This window comes from Saimiri boliviensis, chromosome 8, assembly GCF_048565385.1.
Source record: "Saimiri boliviensis isolate mSaiBol1 chromosome 8, mSaiBol1.pri, whole genome shotgun sequence".
In the NCBI taxonomy this organism is placed as follows: Eukaryota; Metazoa; Chordata; class Mammalia; order Primates; family Cebidae; genus Saimiri; species Saimiri boliviensis.
Window position 1 is genome coordinate 86,687,782 of NC_133456.1, and position 19,525 is coordinate 86,707,306.

Here is a 19,525-nt window from a genome sequence, read left to right on the forward strand (position 1 = left end):
TCCTTAGCTTTATAAGGTTATAACTGACAAACTAAAAGTATATGTAACATATTAAATTCTCATTCTATATAGTCCCTGATGTAAGTACTCTGTGCATAACAAGAGGACACTATTGTAATTTCCAGGAGTACCTCATAAATATGTATCAATTTCGCTAATTCTTGCTAAAAAGGCATAAGCCAAAACGCTTTTGCCAGGAAACTTGTAAGCAGTATCATACAAGGTATCTGTATCTCTAAAAAAATCCTTAAGTCTGTCTTTTCCTTTACAATTTCTAGGCAGAAAATGCATTAGTCATGAAAAGATTAAGTAAACAAAGGAAAAGGCAAGAAACAAAAGCAGACTTTAAACAGAGTGAATAGTTTAATATGTAAGATAAGAACATTTATGTTAGGAAAGGTCTTAGAGGTCTTACCAGTTACTATACTCATAATCAAATGCTATGGTGACCTCAGCATCCTTGGTGATGGCAGACACAGCATAGATACACAGGTGAATCATCCCATCTGCAATCATGTGTCGCACCTGGGTGAAAAGGCTTCTGGTTGGATTTTTCATAAACATCACGAAGTTTCCATAAGAGAGAAAAAACCTTTTACCCTAACACTTTCTCTTCATTTAGAGTTAACAGTGATCTGTTATTTAGCCCCTTCATTTCATCTGAAAGTAACATACTATACAGGCTTGAAAATTTATGATACTTCTTGAAATACGTGGAGAAATCTTGAGATGTTACAAATCAAGTTAAATTCTCTGCTTTCACATCTTATAGCTGTTTCCAGCTCCATCAGAGATTTAAAATTCTTTAGCCAGTAAGTAAAGCTCTGTGGATTTTCTTGCTTTATTTGATGTGGTTGCTCTGAGTAACGAATTCTGGAAATGTCTAGATCCTCTCATGGAATACTAGTTACCAAAATCTAAAAAAATTGCAACCAAATAGCTGGGTTAGGCCTAATGACATCTATTTCCACCGTATGGCAATTTAACATAACTGGACTGATTTTCTTATCCAGTCTAGCTTTCTCCTTAGCAAATGCTAACTTGCTCTTTCCTATTTCTGCCTTCTCTAAAGAAAATTCTTTCCTTACTCCCGTTTTGTTAGTATAAAAGCACCATTACTCTTTTCACCTCTCACAATGAAAGATCACAGCTATGATCTACAGACCTTTAGCTGAGTGAAGTTTCACACTGTTTCTTCAGTAAGCTTGTCATTTGGTGGTTCCACTCAAAGGGATGTTGCTACAGATATCTTACCTCTGCATTTGGTGTACAAGATCTTCTGATGAACCGAGCATCATTACCGAAAGTACGGGCATCCACACACATCTCTACACCATTGAATTTTGAGTAGAAGAGCACAAAGGGATATGGTCTAGGGATATAATTAAAATTCCTGTAATTCTCAACACAAATAAAAAGGCCACCCCATGACTCCAAATATGAAGCATATGCTAAGAGAAGCAGCAGTGGTCTTTTGCAATGCCTAAATTTCAAAAACATCACATGTTTGTCTGCTCTTGATTAAAGAACAAGCACAAAGCAAGGAATGCTTGGCTTGGAAAGGAGATGTCACCACTTTATACATTAAACAATTGCAGATTTACTTGCACTTCTCTACAAATAGCAGACAGGCGTGAGCTTATCTGAGTTGCGATTTTTTTTTTCTCCCAAGAACATCCTATCAAACGATGATTTTTATAACAACACTGGTCAATCAGGTCCACATTAGCCCTCACTGCCCAATGAACGATGTTCTTACTTTTTGAAGAAATGCCCATTGACCTCAAATTGCTGTCGTAACATGACTTTCCCACGATACTCTATTATAAGAGTGTCCAAAGCCAAATCTCTTGCAGCCCTCAGGATCTTCCGGTGCTTTTGAACACGAGTGACTCTTCCCAGCTGTAACTGAATAAAACCAGAGCAGTAACATTAAACAGCAAGAACAGCTTAGTAGACACTCAAATTATTTCATAATTAAGGAAAAGGTGCTAACATTTTCAGGTTTTATCTGTGTGTTATTTAGATCAATGATGAGAAATTTTAAAATGGGATAAAAGCTCAATTTTTTGAAGAGACATGCTACATCTAGTGAAACTGCCTCCCCAGAAAAGGCAAGAACAGATCAAAGAAAAATACAGAACTAAGATTTCAGTGACTCTATCTCTAATATAAAAATGAGAGAGAACCCGTTTAACTTTCTATAAACCTTACATAATTCCTACCTAGGCTGAATAAAATTTCCCACACTAAGTCTTTTTCTTCTAAACAGAGACAGGGTCTCACTCTATCACCCAGGCTGGAGTGCAATGGTGCAATCATAGTTTACTATAATCTCAAATTCCTAGGCGCAAGTGATCCTTCCACCTCAGCCTCCCCAGTAGCTGAGACTTACAAGTGTGTTCCACCACAACTGGCTTATTTTTAATTGCTTTTGCAAAGACAGGGTCTATGTTGTCCAGGCAGGTCTTGAACTGCTGGCCGCAAGCAATCCTCCCACCCTGGCTTCTTGCCAGAGTGCTGGTATTATAGGAGTGAGCCATTGCACAGAGCCTCAATTCATCTATTTTTGATTAATAAAAGTAGTTTAAAATAAGTATCCAGATAGTTTCCAGTTAATGTAACCTACTTTTGGTTACATATGATTGACATCTGGCTAATTTGTTATTCTAAGGCCCTGTACATACGGAAGGAACAGTAATTCCAATCCATTACACTCTTTCTGGGTCCTTAAAATTTCAGCTACTTACTTAGAGAGTCTTCAATCCTTTGATACTTACCTGCATTTGGGAACCAATAACTGTGTTATTACAGGCCAATTCAGTCTTATTAATAGTGTCTAAAATAGTAGGTTTGCCCACAAACTCCTTGTTAGAATGTAGATGTTGTTCAAGGGCGTTCTGTACATCTGCACTGTACTGATTAGTGAAAGCTTCTTCATACTGGTCAGTCCATAGTCTTATCCGATTTTCCCAGCCCTCAGTTGTATTCTCATCTAAATTCTGTGCTTCAGAGGGAGAATTCTGTAGAAAACAAATTCAGAGAGATTAGTAAAGTCCACGTATAAACAGGGGGTTGGGAATGGGGGCGGGACAGGTTGGGGTTCCAGAGAAAATTTATCACTTGGCAATTGATGTGGCATAAAAGAGTAATGGACTGGGAGTCAGGAACTGGTTTCTATCATGCTTTTGTTACCAATGAAAGGTGAGACCTTGAAAAACTTCTTTCAATGGGAAGCTCAGTTTCTCCATTTACAAATTAAGAAATTAATCTGGATCACAGTTTCATCCCATCACTGTGATTTTATGACCATTTTAAAGTCCTAAAAATCAATTTTCTTACAAAAAATTGACATCAAGTTTGTAAGAAAATCCCCGTAAAAATAAAGAGTAGAGACCTCAAATTTACCACTGATTAAATTTTCATACTCATTGAACATCTGTGTTAGTGGTAGCCCAAACTGGTTTTCTGACTATTTTCCAGGAGAATGAATGTTTTTGTGTCACTTATTTTCATAATACATGTTCATTCTAAATCTACATGTGACCCTAATCAATCTCATCAATTCAATCATAATCTTACTACTCATATATTATTTGAGTAACATCTTTCTAACACTCTATTTTCTTTTTTTTTCTTTGTTTTTCTAACACTCTATTTTCAACAATTTAAATTACCACATTCTAAATAATCTGAAGAGGTGAAATGAGGGGAGAGTAGTAGATAGGGAGAACAGAAAATGTCTAAAGGGTACTTTGTTATACTCCTCTAGATAAACCACTGCCTTTTATGGTGACAGTATTGAGGAAAGATTACAACTCAGAAACAGTTTCCTAAACAGACAGTGCCTGAGCTACAGAGACAAAGCTTAAGCCCAACACATGTTCTCCTCCATGGTGTTCAAGACTTAAGTGCCATCAGAAAACAAAACAAACACTGATAGTGATGATGTCATGCTAGTGATGATTAGAAGGAAAAGACACTGTAGTATCAAAGTTACTTGAAAATCTATGTCCACATTAAACTTGCAAACAGGCACAACAAAATTAAATATACTTTCCATGAATAGCACAAAAAACACTGATGCTTATCATAATACTTTTACCACTATTGCATCACTATTGCTGATTGATTATTGTCTATTATCCTTTCTGCAAGGAACAGGAGTATGGAAGAAAAAAAATCAACACTATTGTTTCCACATGTCTCTCTCAAGTCCAAAAGACTGAACAATAAGCAAAGGGATCTAAAGCAATACCTAAGGCCAGCACACTAAGAATCAGAATATCACCTGCTTGACATCAGTAGCAGCTGAGCAAAGGAATAATGCAACACCTTAGACTTAACGGAGGTTACAGACTAGGGATTAGCAGTGTCCAAACAATATTCCCAGCTTTAAGTAGCAATTACTAAACTTATAACTTGATCGGTGTACTGTATTCTGGGAGCCTCTGCCATAGTATTAGCCATTGTTCACTAATGTCACTGTGTATTTATTCTGCTGACTCATCCTTCAAGGCATTAGAGACTCTACCTCAATTGGGTTTAGAGCAGTGGTTCTCAATCGAGGGAAATTTTACACTCAGGTGACATTTTGTAATATCTGAAGACATTTTTTATAATCTCAACTGAGTGTATGTATGTTACTAACACCTAGTGAGTAGACACTAGGGATCCTGTTCACATCTTGAAAGCACAGAACAGTCCCTTCCACAACACAGAACTATTTGGTCCAAACTGTCAACAGTGTCAAGGCCGAGAAACCATGATTTATAATTAAGTCTTTAGTAGGGAAGCTGTTCTTGACATTGGGATTAAAAATCCAAATGATATTTTTTTCTAATTCTTATGGCTCCCACCTGGATCACTGGAGGAGTTTTAAACTAGTAATTCTGAGCAAAAATGTATAACTCTATTTACCATTAAAAGAATAAAAATGACTAGTAATTTTATTTCTCTTATCTAAATTTTAACACACCAGTGAGGCTGTCAATCTCCTGAAACTGCGAACAAAATTTGGGGTTTATGTGCAGTTTTATGGAAGAGCCAGTCTACAGCTTTCAAAAGGTTTCAAGCTTCTGGAGATAAGTTACAATAGTTGCTTGATAAGAGAAAAGCATTTAGTAGCCAGGATTAGGGCTATTATCTGCCTCCAAAGTTTATTTAAAAGGCCCTCTCTAAGCAAATGAGAGAAAAATAAAGGGGCAGTTAAAGCAAACGTGACCAGCTGCAGGAGACGGATCCAGCAAAAAAAAAAAAAAAAAAAAAAAAAAAAAAAGATTAATTTGTCTTCCAAGACACATCCTAGGCCTCTGATGCTCTGTGGTTCTGAGTCCTCTCCTATCTCTTTCACAGGTATATGCAAATCTTTTTATAGATAGATACTCAGTGAGGCTTTCAGACTTTACGTAAAACACTACCTGTAATCTTGCTAACACCAGTCATACTGGTACTGCACATAAAGCAATCCTCAAAAGCTTATCCTTACTGAAGTGTTTTGTTTTTTTTTTGGGGGGCGTGGGGTGGGGGGGGGAATGGAGTCTCCCTCTGTTGTCCAGGCTGGAGTGCAGTGGCACAATCTTGACTCGCTGCAACCACCACCTCCTGGGTTCAAGCAATTCTTCTGCCTCAGCCTCCTGAGTAGCTGGGACTACAGGCACCTGCCACCACACCTGGCTAATTTTGGTATTTTTAGTAGAGATGGGGTTTCACCATGTTGGCCAGGCTGGTCTTGAACTCCCAACCTCAGCTGATCTGTCCAACGTGGCCTCCCAAAGTGCTGGGATTATAGGCGTGACCCAATGAGCCTGGCCTTCCTAAAGATTTTAATGTTTATGCCCTATAACTCTCAATAGGAAAGATCCTGCTTTTACACTATTGAGGAGTATGAATACTTATAAATTCAAATTTAATTCTAATTAAATGCTTTGAAGCCCTAAGTAATAATTTGGGAGTTATGTTGTTCTCCTACATGTATGTACATAGGTTAAGGAAGATACCAGACAGCATAATCAAACCTCCTTTTAGCAAACTTTTTAATCAATCAGCACCTCAAAGTTCTTTTAAACCATTGCACATAATCTCTCTATTCTCCAAGTTCTTTACAAAATCATGCCTCATAAACTCTTTTATTTCATGTCTTAAGAAACACACTAGCATTACTTAAGTCTTTTCCACCAAACAGATATACTAAGAGAAAACAGTAATTCTTATCAATACAAGCTTCCTGCAATTAAAGACCATACAGTGCTAGAGTAGATGCACAAAAGATCCTATGTCATTACCAGGAAAACTTCACTCCTAAGGTTGAGCTCACAGTGACAGAACACACCAGCCTCATTTTGTTTGGAAAAATGTCACTTACCCCCTAGAAAAGCAATGAATGAAAAACCAATCAATGAAAGCTGATTACAGGAAGGGAAAATATCTCAGAAAATGGCCAAGAAAATCTACTTTGGAGAAAAGCTCTATGAAAACTGAATGGCAACAACTACGAACTAATGAAAAGCAGAATCCAAGATTCCCAGACCATCGGTGTCAGGAAAGAAGCTGACCAAAATGCAAGATCACAGTGAAGTAAAACACAGCATCAGGGAAGATTACCCCTTACCTTCATCCGCAAGGACTTCCGGGATCCCTCTCGAAATGCCTATCCCAAGGAGGAAAACAAGTAGAACAAACAAAACTTGGTACCAAGAATGACAGTTATACCTATCTGAGACTAAAGCTAAGGCATAAACTAGTGTTCTATTCTGTCCCCCTTTCTCTAGGTAAAAAATACCATGGAATTCCCCAAACTCTTATCAAGAATAGGGGTAGCTCAAGGCCAATGAACTCTGAGACTGATTTCAATACTTTCTACTGTGAAGCTAGGTAATTAACAGGGAAGAGCATGCATCTCTTAAACCCTATAGGCACCCCTGATACTCAGAGAAAAAGTAAATAAAAAAATTTTAAAGTTGCAGATTTACCAGTGTTGAAACTAAGAAGGAAACAAAGACCAATCCCCTTAACAAGGGGTGAACAAGTCACCTAGAAGCAACAGAGTTGCTGTGATGGGGAAGAAAGAACACAAACCAGAAGAAGTTTCTCCCGGAGACTTTTTAGCTGAGAATACAGGAAAGTGACCATGACACTGAGGAAGCCTAGACCATTCAAGAGATGTTTCCTGATTTTTTTTTTTTTTTGAAACAAGGAAAAACAATCAACCCAAAGACATGAGGCATGTAACCAGGACAAGAATTTCAGACTGTACTTTGGGGTTCAGAGGTGGGGAGATACTGTAAGGATAGTGGAAGCCTAGACTTGAGGCTGCAACACATATGGGCTTGTGCCAGGTAGGGCTGGAATTTCATACCTGGGATGGGGGCTGGAGTAGAAGAAACTTTGAGCCAGTGGTGATGATATGGTGTGGCAGAAGAGAGGTTGGTCTACATGCACATAACACAGATTAGCTGATTTTTGCAAGTAGAACAAAAGTGGCCCTTCAAACATCTGGATCAAACTTCTTAAAAGAATTTTGGGGCATTCTTGCTCCAAAATTTGAGCTATTTCAGACATTTCTATTTAAGATATTTTTACCCTCCATACCTTGATTTTCTTCGTCTTTGGTGCTGCACGACCCTTTTCTGGACTCTTTTTCCGCTTCTTGGGTTTGGTTCTTCGAACAGTTAAGGTGATGCTTGTAGGTGTGTGCTGTGTTGCTGTATACAACACAGTGGAAGGAGAAAGCTCTTCATCCCAGCTTTCTGTTGCACTGCTATCCCCACCTGAAAAACGATGATTTCATAGTTCAGGTACTAATAGTCTCAAAAGCAGCTTATTCTTTTAGATGTGCCCCACATCCAGTTAAGTCATTACTTTCACTATTAACTCTTATAATCTGTAAAGCAACATTAAGTACAGATCTTCCTTATGAAAACAAGATACTACAGCATTGGCATTAAGCATATAAACCCTATTCCTCATGGTATCTATTTCTCCCCTTGTATTCAGTCCCTAAGCTTTACTGACTCAATCTATAACAATTTGAGACTGGCTTTTTTTTTTTTTTTTTTTGAGACGGGGTTTCGCTCTTGTTACCCAAGCTGGAGTGCAATGGCGCGATCTCGGCTCACCGCAACCTCCGCCTCCTGGCAATTCTCCTGCCTCAGCCTCCCTAGTAGCTGGGACTACAGGCGTGCGCCACCATGCCCAGCTAATTTTTGGTATTTTTAGTAGAGACGGGGTTTCACCATGTTGACCAGGATGGTCTCGATCTCTTGACCTCGTGATCCACCCGCCTCGGCCTCCCAAAGTGCTGGGATTACAGGCTTGAGCCACCGCGCCCGGCGAGACTGGCTAATTTTTAAAAGAAGGATCCGTATGTTTTGTGTTCACAAGGAATGCTTTGCTACAGGACTAGAACGTTCTCCGTACATTTTGTTTACAATGAGAGAACTATACAGTGGTCTTGAGAGGACTTCTATCTCTTTCCGTGAAAAGAGCTAGCTGGGGGGACCATGGGAACTTATAAGAGGGGTTCTTAAAATGAACATTCAAATCACAGAATATTTATATGTCAAACTGTGAACCTAATCATCTTCTGCTCACCTGATATGTTGTCCTGCTTCCGCCGATGAAGTCTAATAACCTTCCCCCTGCTCATTCCCCTAAAGAGGGAAAATAAACTTAAAGTAGTCCTTCCAACAGCAAGCATCATATCATAGCACACATGGGCGAAGTGTCTCTGCATATGCTACCCCCTCCCTCCCACCTACCAAATGGTTCCAGGACATTAAATTTCATATCAAATTCAATAGCTTTAACATCAATCTCTCATTCCTTGTTGTCAGCAATTCTCACCTAGTGCAGAGAATTCGAGCCAAGGAGCACTAAGGAATCATCTACATTAACAAACACAAGAAAGAATACTTTGAGCTTTTCCCTACTAGTAAGAAACCCTAATCCCAGCAACCCAGACTTAAATTTAGATGGAACAGGATCTTACCTGCACTTGTCACAGTTGAGAAGGAAGCCATCCTGAGAAAGACCACAAGGACACCAGGTAGGTACAGTCTCTCCTTCAGAGTTCGGGCTGTCTCCACAGCGTTCCTCTACGGGCGACGGCAGGCCATTCAGGTCAGAACGAGGGATGATCGTCTGGACAGGGGGAGAAGCAGGAGGTGTCGGAGGAGGAGGGGCTCCGTAATTATGATCCTGAAAATAAGATTTTTTAAATCAACAGTGTCCAAACACTGGCCCCTCTCTCCCCTAAAGTATGGTACATATGGAAAGAAAGAAGAAAGTAGTACCCTTCGTTTTTTGGCTTCAACCAGGAAAGTGATAAAACAAAATGCCAAGGTCAACTGGGACATAAAAACAAGAACAATGATGCAGGGCTAGACGTCCGCTGGAGTCAGGGAAGTGCAAAAGGGGCAACTTCGTCATGCTGCATATAAACATTTCAAGAAAGTCACAATGTATAAGAATGGATTACACTCCAGGAAGATCACTGCTCTGGAGAGAAACAAATGCATACTCACAGCATAAGGCAGTCCTCGACACCCATGCCTCTGAGTGGTCCCATAATTATGAGTGGAATACACGCTCTTCTCATTAACTGCTGGACTAGCCTCCACAGATTCAGGGCTGCACAAAGGCGAAAAGCAACGCATGATAGCATAACACCTAATCTTCCCTTAAACTGACAGTTCATTTCCCATTTTAACCCCTCCTCTTTCCACAACCACTAGCCACTAGGATAAGAGAAAGAACTCAGAGTGAAACAATCTTATTAACATAACTAAGCCTATAAATAACAGTAGAAGTGTTATTAAATGTGGACTTGTGTGTAACATGAAGCCAGTACAGGCAGATGTCTGAAGGCAGGCACCTGGGATACAAGGTGTCTCTAATGACAAACACAAACGTACCAGCTGAGCGGGGAGTTTCCCCTAGAGAAGCCACTCTGGGCTGGTTTAGACTCAGAACTATTCTTCTTAATTGGATCTCTTAATACTTCCATGAAACCTCACATGACATTTGCAGTGAGTGAGATGATGAAAGTGCCTTCTGCACTGCCCCAGGGACCAGGCCCTCTTCCATTCACTACCAAGACAGGATACCCTGAAGAAAGTACAGGTAAAAACAATGGCATCTTATATTTATCATACCTCTCATCTTGATGAACCCCCAAACACCTTTCAAATATTAGAGTAATAATTTCTCATCCACCAATGACATGCAAGCATATTAAGTACAAAACTATCAGCTGCATGATGATACCATAGAAATTCAAAATAATAAAAACTAAACTGGAATGTTTTATTAGTCTAGTGACAAATAATAACAGTATTAATGGCTACCATTGTGAACTGCCCATTATTTGGTAGGTGCTTTATATATATTAATTCATTTAATTTTGGCAACCACTAAACATTGTGTATACCCCATTTTTACAGAGGGGGAAGATGTGGTGGTGAGATTACATGACTTCCCCAAGGTCACACATTGACACAGCTAAGATTTGAAACAAAGTCTGATTTGACTCCAAAGTCTAGCTCTTTCCACTTTAGAAATGAGGATGACATTCAGTCCTTTAAAGAAAATTATTTGAGACCTTTATTAACTATGCTTAGTGAGAAGCTTGGTTTAATATCTTTTTGTACCCTTTGTGAGTAGAAAATAAACTATTCAAGCACAATGTATTATTGTAGAATTATACATGTATTCAAAGTTAGAAAATTAATGCAAGCCTTTACAATAAAAAGGCTTTGACGGCAAAGGATAAAATTCAGGTTTATGGGAAGAAAGAACTTCAATTCTGATCGTTGCTTGGTTAGGTTTCAGGGCATACTGAAGGATAATTCAAAAATATAAAGTCTGCATGACTGTGCAGAACAATGATCTGTAATTTATATTGCTTAGAACACAGATCCACAAATTAGAAACTCTAGTGACTAGTATAACTGAGACTTAGAGATTAATGGGTCTTTCGGGGAGTCAAATAATGCATATTGTTTGCTTGAAATAAGACATTTTTTTCCTGCTTGAAGTTATACAATATATAGTATGCCAGGAATAAAGTGTGCAGTTCAATGTGGTGCAATGTCAATTGAGAAGTGAGGGATCAAAGATAATTCTGAGATATGTATCCAACTCACCCAGTTACATGCTCCAAAACTGTGAGAAGGGATCTTATTAATAACAGCAAAGGAAATTTCTAGGTGAAGAAGAACTTTAGACAGAGGAAAGTATTCTCTGTTAGTGAGGTGCATGCATTTTATTACTTAAAAGTGTCTGCAAGATGGGAACAGGGGAAGGGATACATCAAGAATGCAGGTCAGTATTCTTGAGAAAAAGATGATCTGAACATGGCTCACTGAGAGGCAATCATCTCTGAGTATTAGGAAACAGGTGGGGTTTCCTAAATGAAACCAAAGGTAGACAAGCATTAATAAAATGAAGGTATGATTTAGTTTCTATGATGGATAGTTAAAAGAAAGTAATTAAATTTATACAACATTGTTAATTTACTAGGTACATTACTAGATAAACAAGTATTCCAAAGAGCTGTACATATTTTATATAGATTTTGTACCACTGAACACACAGGGTGAAACATGATAGCTGTTTATTAGGAATGGATTTTTGGGGGCGGGGGGTGCGGAAGATAGGATAAAGGAATGTTGCATGAAATCAAAGATGGCCATGGAGATGGAGCTATGCCGGTTGTATGTTACCCATCTCCAAGCGGGTAATTATGAACATATGCATTTCATGTGCAAGTCTAGGGAATAAAAATAAAATGTATATTGTGAGGTTAAAAGGCCATCCCATTGCACAATAATTACTAGTCAAGCACAGCATTTCATATATTGCTGTGCATGTCAAATGTAAAATCTGATGAAGAAACTCTGCAATTTCCATATTGGTTACTGATTAAATACATAGACGCTGACAGGTAACTACAAGTTTTCCTAAAATATTCCTTGATATATATGCCAGTTTTATATTTTAAAATATGAATTTAAAATTTGGAATAATGGAATTACATCTCTTTAGTAGACAATCACTTTATGCAAATTTAATTACAGTCTTCTCCTGTCACTGAATTGGACACATACACAGAAACCAGGCTCACAACAGATATACTCCATCAATTGTGTTCTAAGTACAACACGCAACCAGCTGCTATCATGCCATTTCTTGGAAAATGCCTGAGATTCTGTTATGGTAGAGTTGGAAATTCAGAAAAATCTTTGCTTGTCTTGTTACATCTACAAATTTTCCTATAAACACAAACAAAAATAAATGCATCTTGCATAATGTTGCCATCAGATTTTAAATCCCATGAGGTGAAGTCTAGGTCTAGCTGAGTACATTGCACTTAATACCAGGTTTAATCTTAACGTTGAAATAGGCATGATGAAACATTAATGAATATCATTAATGATTTAACAGAATGGTACATAAGCTAGTTATTGCATTCTTTTCCTTTGTAGAAAGGCAAACTATGTAGTTAGTTATGACCAAAGTATCAGAAATCTGTCTAGAGATCATGGATGTAAATGTTTCAGGAAATCCTACAATATGCTGTTGTTAATAGAGACAATGCACTCATTTGTAGACCAGAAGTATTTTTATTTCTGGAATTACTCCTGGACCCCCTAGCAGTGTTTATGGGCAGTCATGTCTATACTTTGGGGAAAACACCAATTGTAAGACTAACTGCTCTGGGTCTCTTATCCACTAATTCCAAACTTATCTGTTTAACCTCTTTGTTGAAATTTTTCAAAAATGTTAATGCTACCTATCTATATAATGAGACAATGCACATAGTAGCAGGTTAGTAGCTGACTTTATAAAAACCTATAAACACAATACAACTGGGATACCTACTAATGCAGGAAGAGTTTTAAGTACTTTATTTCGGGAAAGAGTTGTAAAATGGGAAGTCTCAGTTACTGACATAACTAAGTATCTTTTGCATGCGGGAAAAAAAAAAAAAAGAGAGAAAGAGAAAAAAAGCTCAAGAAGAAACAAAATCAACCCTTCCCCACCCCCAACCCTCCTTTTTTCTTTTTATATGGGAATAAGGTCAAACACTGCTTTCCATTTTAGACTACCCCAGAGTATTATATACTATTTCTTAGGGTAGCTTTAAGTCTTCCTCTTTATGGAACTCAGTAAACAGGTAAGTTATATTAGGTGGCTTTATGAAGAAATATACATGCTCTTTAATAATATTCTCAGTTTTAAGGAAGAAAACCACTATTAATCAGGGATGCCATTCAACCCAGAAATCTGGTACAGTTGCTTTGCTCTGCTGAAGGGGGAAGAATCCCCAGGGACTGTGAAAATGGCAAGAGAAACAGGGGAATTAGAGCAACACCCACCTCACTCAAGAAGTGGCTGTGGGATCAAGAGTCTGAACTGGACCTGAACATATTCAAAACACCAGGATTTTTCCAGCCCAGACCCTAATCCCTGGTACTGCCTGGAATAGACTTGGCTTCTGGGGGTGTGCTGCCCCCTAGGCCCCTTGGGTCTCTTTCGCTGGACTTTCACATCCTGGTGTAGTGCCACTTCGTCTTGAAAGGTAGGGGGCTTCCACTTCCTTTCTGTAAGCAAGGAAGATTGGGTACAAGGGAGGTAAAAGGACAAGAGGGGGAATCTGTGAGCAGGGGGAATCTTGGACAGCTTAAAAGATAAGGGATACAAAAAGGCTAAAATTTTTAAAACTGTGAATAATATATATAAAGTTGTATAATGAAGGCCTACCTTCATTGTTATTTGGCATTTAAATTCTTCAAGAATTGAGAGTATAATTTTAGGGATTGGGCCTTTGGACAAACTGAATTCCTAAAGCTGCTCTTAGCTGAAAAAAAAGTTTGGTACCACTGATTTTGAAGGTCCTCTTTCTAGGCAACGAATATTATAAAAAAACAGATGACATTGCTCTCCACGTTTTCTACCCCAGATGTCAGAAGGCCTAGGCAGCCTGCCCATATAGTTTTAGCCCGTTTACTCTAGAACAATAGGAAGTACATAGGAAGAGGACTTCAAGGAAAATCAGTTGGAAAGAACACTGCCTTATCTCTCTCCTTCAGAATAATCATTAATTCTATAGAAGCAGGTAGTAATACCTACTTTATTTAAATCTTCCCCACCCATCAAAACAAATGAAAATGAATTCCTACTTTGCAACTCTGGTTCTATTCATTATTTGCCCAGAAATACCCCTCTGAAAACTCTTCCTTCCCCTTCTAATTTCTTTTTTTCCTCCAGCTTCAATGGGGGAAAAGGGAAAGGTCTAATGTTAAAGAAAATACTACATATTATCTTATTAGCTATCCAAAAGAAAGTTGTCTCCACACAGACTGGTAATGTACCTACTACCTAGAAAGTAGCACTTACTCTGATCCAGCAGCCATATCTGAGTAGGATGTATCTGGTGTGGTGACTCCCAGAGGGATTGCAATGCTCATGACGTCCAACACAGCAGAGTTTGGAAATCACGGGGTCCACTTAATGGAGACTGACCACTCTGAGAGTGGGGGTGAGCTGCAGAGCCTCATCCAACATGTTATGGACATGAGGAATCCTGCAACAGAAAAGGAAAATATCTAGTAAAATAAATACCTAGTTATCAAGTAGTTCTTTATCTTAAATGCTACTGAGTATTTTTCTGCTTTATTGAACAAGGCTTTTAAGGGATAATTATAAAATAAATAAAGCTACAGTGTCCCATGTTTATTATGCATTTCATTAATGTTCCACAAAGTGAGGTGGCAAAAAGTTATGATTACATTTTATTTTACTTTTCAGTAGAAGGGGAAGAAAGACTCTGCTCATCTCACCAACTAGCATTCTGCCCATTCTAAAACTTTCCAAACAAAATTTTCTGGCAGCCTAGGATCTAGCAAACAAGTTTTAAGACACAGGATGGTTATTAGAAATATCCTAGTGTACCTAAACTCTTTTAAAAAATCAAGAACTTCATTGAAGCTTTTTTCCTAGGCCACAATTAAATGCAGTTTCACAAGTAGTCAATACCATTATTTCTTCCAAATTAAGAGAGATCAATTTGTTGCTTATACTGGATTGCAAACATCTGTTTCTTACTGCCTTCTTTTGTCACTGAAAATTCTCATTCTTCTTTTAAATCATCTTAACTATAATTTTGGGAGAAGATGCAATCATCTTAGCAACTTTATTTGTAGGGTAACAATACACTGCTAGATATGAACAAAAATATAAACCAGGAGGCGGCTTTGTGTGTGTGGGTGCAGAGGGTACATAGGAAATCTCTGTATCTCTTGATGAATTTTCCTGTGAACCTAAAACCGCTCTAAAAAAAAGTCTAGATTATTTTTTAAAAACAACAACAAAAACCCCCAAATAATGAAGAGTACAGTTTCATGATAAAGACTTAAAAACTGTGTATGAAAAAGCAGTGAGGATAGCTTGACATGGTGACCATAAACCAGTGGAATCTGGGAACAGAAAGACTCAGAAATAACTGAAGTATTAAAAAAATGCAAAAGTAGATTAAGAGATTCGGAGTTATGGTGCAGAGGCAAAAAAGTTTTCTTTGTGTGACTTTACATTAGTTTTATAGTAGTGTATAAAAAAATTAAAAGAATAAAACAAAAAGCATTTTATTTGGGGGGAATGAAGTCAATGTGAATGTCAAAGACCCACGCTAATAAGGACTTTTGCAAAAGACTACAAAGAGAGACATGACTGATATACTGATTCATAATAAAACAAGACATTACAACAATTATTAATACTAAAAAAAATAAAGGAATGAAAAGTACATGATACCGACTGAGTCAACCCAGGAGGTTAATGTAAAATTTTTATTTTTTTAATACAGTTTTATTTTTGTTGCCCAGACTGGAGTGTAATGGCACAATCTCGGCTTACTGCAACATCCGCCTCCTGCATTCAAGAGATTCTCCCACCTCAGCTTCCTCAGTAGCTGGGACTACAGGTGCCCGCCACCATGCCTGGCTAATTTTTATACTTTTAGTGGAGACGAGGTTTCACGACGTTGGCCAGGCAGTCTCAAACTCCTGACCTCGCCGTTCTACCCACCTCAGCCTCCCAAAGTGTGGGGATTATAGGCGTGAGCCACCATGCCAGGCCAGTTAATGTAAATTTTAAATGGTAGATGGTCTGAGATGCTCCAATCTTACTTTGATAAGACAAAGATGAATGCAAATTAAAAAAAACTTGTGTGCTGGGTACAGTGGTTCACAACTGTAATTCCAGCATTTTAGGAGGACAAACTGGGAGGATCACTTGAGTCCAGGAATTTGAGACCAGCCAAAACATAGTGAGACCCCAACTCTACAAAAATAGTAAAAAAATAAAAATAAAAAAATAAAAAATTAGCCAGCCATGGTAATGTGCCTCAGTCCCAGCTACTTGGGAGCTGAGGTGGGAGGATCACCTGAGTGTAGGAGGCCAAGGCTGAGGTGAGCCATAATCACATTACTGTGCTCCAGCCTGGAAGATGAAGTGAGACCTCTGGGTGTGACAACACACCTGTTCCTACCCAACTGGAGGTAACATATAGCTGGGCTGGGGAATGACTGGGCTACTCGTGGTGGCTCATTCCTGAAATCCCAGCTCTTCAGGAGGCTGAGGCAGGTGGATTGTTTGAGCTCAGGAGTTCTGGATTGCTTGAGCTCGGGAGTTCAAGACCAGCCTGGGCAACGTGGTGAGACCCTGTCTCTACTAAAAATACAAAAATTACCTGGTGTGGGCCGGGTGTGGTGGCTCACGCCTGTAGTCCCAGCATTGTGGGAGGCCGAGGCGGGTGGATCACTTGAGGTCAGGAGTTTGAGACCAGCCAGCCAACCTGGTGAAACCCCATCTCTACTAAAAATATAAAAATTAGCTGGGCACGGTGGTGCATGCTGGTAATCCCAGCTACTCAGGAGGCTGAGGCAGGAGAAGTGCTTGAACCTGGGAGGTGGAGGGTGCAGTGAGCCAAGATTGCACCACAGCACTCCAGCCTGGGTGACAGTGAGACTCAGTCTCAAAATCCGGTGTGGTAGCATGAACCTGTAGTCAATCCCAGCTACATAAGAGGCTGAGGTGGGAGGATTGCTTGAGCTTGGGTGGTGGAGGTTGCGGTGAGCTGAGACTGTGCCACTGCACTCAGCGTGGGCAATAAAGTGTCTCCAAAAAAAAAAGAAAAAGGGGACTGATAAAGCTTTCTGTCTTTAGGCCAATCTTACACATAAATGTTTCCTTTCCCTAACAGTATATCCAAACAGAGACTTTGGCAGTACATCTTCTAAGCCTTTGGGAAACTGAAGTAAAATCTGTAAATGATAAAACAAGAACACTCATCAAGTAAACCCCAAAAGACATAGTTACATACTGGGGGCTGTTGGTTACAACTCTTTCTATTAGTATCGTCGTATAACTCAGATTTTTAAAAAGCCCCAAAGCTGTCTGACCAGATAATCCTAAATCTGATTATCATCACACCTCCCCTGATCAGTAAAAGGAATCTGAATCGTGTTACATTTTTAGTAAAAGACTTAAACTAAAAACCTTATTCAACATCATTAAAAACCCTTTGTTGTAGCCATTACTATTTTATGTCCATTTAGAAAATGTATGGTTTCATAGTGAAACCCCATCCCTACTAAAAATACAAAAATTAGCCGGGCATGTTGCACATGCTTGTGATCCCAGCTACTTGAGAGGCTGAGGCATGAGAATCATTTGAACCTGGGAGGCAGAGAATGCAATGAGCGGAGACGGCGTCACTGTACTCCGGCCTGATCAAGAGTGAGACTGTCTCAAAAAAAAAAAAAAAAAAAAAAAAAAGAAAAAGAAAAGTACAGTTTCTAGATAAAAGACAAGTTATAAACCTAAGCTGATACTTGATATTTTTCCTAGAGCAATTTTTAAAAGTTATTCTGTGGCTGGGCGTGGTGGCTCATGCCTGTAATCCCAGCACTTTGGGAGGCCGAGGCAGGTGGATCACGAGGTCAAGAGATCGAGATCATCCCAGTCAACATGGTGAAACCCGGTCTCTACTAAAAATACAAAAAATTAGCTGGGCATAGTGGTGCGTGCCTGTAATCCCAGCTACTCAGGAGGCTGAGGCAGGAGAATTGCCTGAACCCAGGAGGCGGAGACTGAGGTGAGCCCAGATTGCGCCATTGCATTCCAGCCTGGGTAACGAGCAAAAAAAACTCCATCTCAAAAAAATATATATATATTTTAAAAGGAAAAGATGAAAAAGTTACTTCAGATAATATCTTAATGAGTGAATAAATGATTGCTAAATTCACTAATTAAATACCAACCCAGGTATTTTGGATAGATGATAAATAACTTTATGAAACATTAAGTCGGCCAGGCACGGTGGCTCAGACCTTTAATCCCAGCACATTGGGAGACTGAGGTGGGCTGATCAGCTGGAGTCTGGAGTTCAAGATCACCCTGGTCAACATGGTAAAACCCTGTCTCTACTAAAAATACAAAAAAAATCAGCCTGGCATGGTGGCAGGCACCTGTAATCCCAGCTACTTGGGAGGCTGAGGCAAAAGAATCACTTGAACCCAGGAACCAGAGGTTGCAGTGAGCCAAGATCACATGATTACACTCCAGTCTGGGCAAAAAGAACAAAACTCCATCTCAAAAAAGCAAATATTAAGTTGATAACTATACATTTGTTTCATAAAAATTCTTCCATTTTCCTTGTGTCTAGTTTAGCATGACTGTTCCACTCTTCTGATGAAAGCAACCAGAATAGGTTAGCTTGAGCAACTCTTCCTAACTAATGCTTTAATAATAATGAGGCTTCTTAATTCAAATTCTGTTAATAACCCCAAATTTCTCAAATATAACCCTAAGAATAGGTCCTTCCCTAAGTAACTCTCTGTAAACTGTAGCAATTAAAATGTTAACCGAAGAAACTTTAACACATCATCTAAATGCAGTTATTTTCTTATTATAATTTGTCTGTTTTTTCCTACCAGAATATAAACTCTATGAGGACATGAATTTTGGTCTGTTTTATCCACTGCTGTAGTTTCAATGGCCAGAACAATGACTGACACATAGAGAAGTTCAAGAAATATTTGCTAAGTAAATTATAATCACCATTTACTACAACATAATTCTAGGATTCATTAGAACGCAAAAAAAAATAAAACAGAAATTAAAAGGATTTACTTGGGTCAGTCACCTTTATAGACTTCTGAATATGAAGTCCCCCCAAATTATCTGCTAGTAGTTCTGAAGACCTAGAAAAAGTTGAGACACAAATTAGTATAGAAAGAAATAACATTGATGAACACATAGAATGGAATTCTATGGCTATATTAATGATAATTTTGTTTCTGTATACTGTCTTGTTTGACCATCCTAAATCTATACTATCTTGTTTACCACCTTATGTCCATCCAGCACTAAATTTTTGCCCTTTAATCTTTTACTTTTCCATAAAGCGAGAAACTAAAGGGCAGGGAAAGAAATTATTTGACTTAAATGGTAAATACTTATG

General features: G+C 38.7%; 1 protein-coding gene across 22 annotated transcripts in view; it reads right to left on the bottom strand.

The window, feature by feature from the left end:
- The window catches only part of SETD5 (SET domain containing 5), an 84,071-nt gene that overhangs the window by 35,238 nt on the left and 29,308 nt on the right, over positions 1 to 19,525 (bottom strand). For 3 of the 22 annotated variants that reach the window (XM_074404845.1, XM_074404839.1, XM_074404843.1), the window contains exons 1-11: positions 14,401 to 14,487; positions 9,915 to 13,604; positions 9,525 to 9,630; positions 8,990 to 9,198; positions 8,593 to 8,651; positions 7,591 to 7,769; positions 6,611 to 6,649; positions 2,781 to 3,023; positions 1,760 to 1,908; positions 1,255 to 1,372; positions 416 to 525 (exon numbers count right to left, since the gene is read on the bottom strand). In XM_074404845.1, the coding sequence (XP_074260946.1) occupies positions 416 to 525; positions 1,255 to 1,372; positions 1,760 to 1,908; positions 2,781 to 3,023; positions 6,611 to 6,649; positions 7,591 to 7,769; positions 8,593 to 8,651; positions 8,990 to 9,198; positions 9,525 to 9,630; positions 9,915 to 10,006 (1,304 nt within the window). In that variant the 5' untranslated portion in view covers positions 10,007 to 13,604; positions 14,401 to 14,487. The other 19 variants (XM_074404847.1, XM_039478566.2, XM_010337837.3 and 16 more) reach the window with 15 other exon arrangements.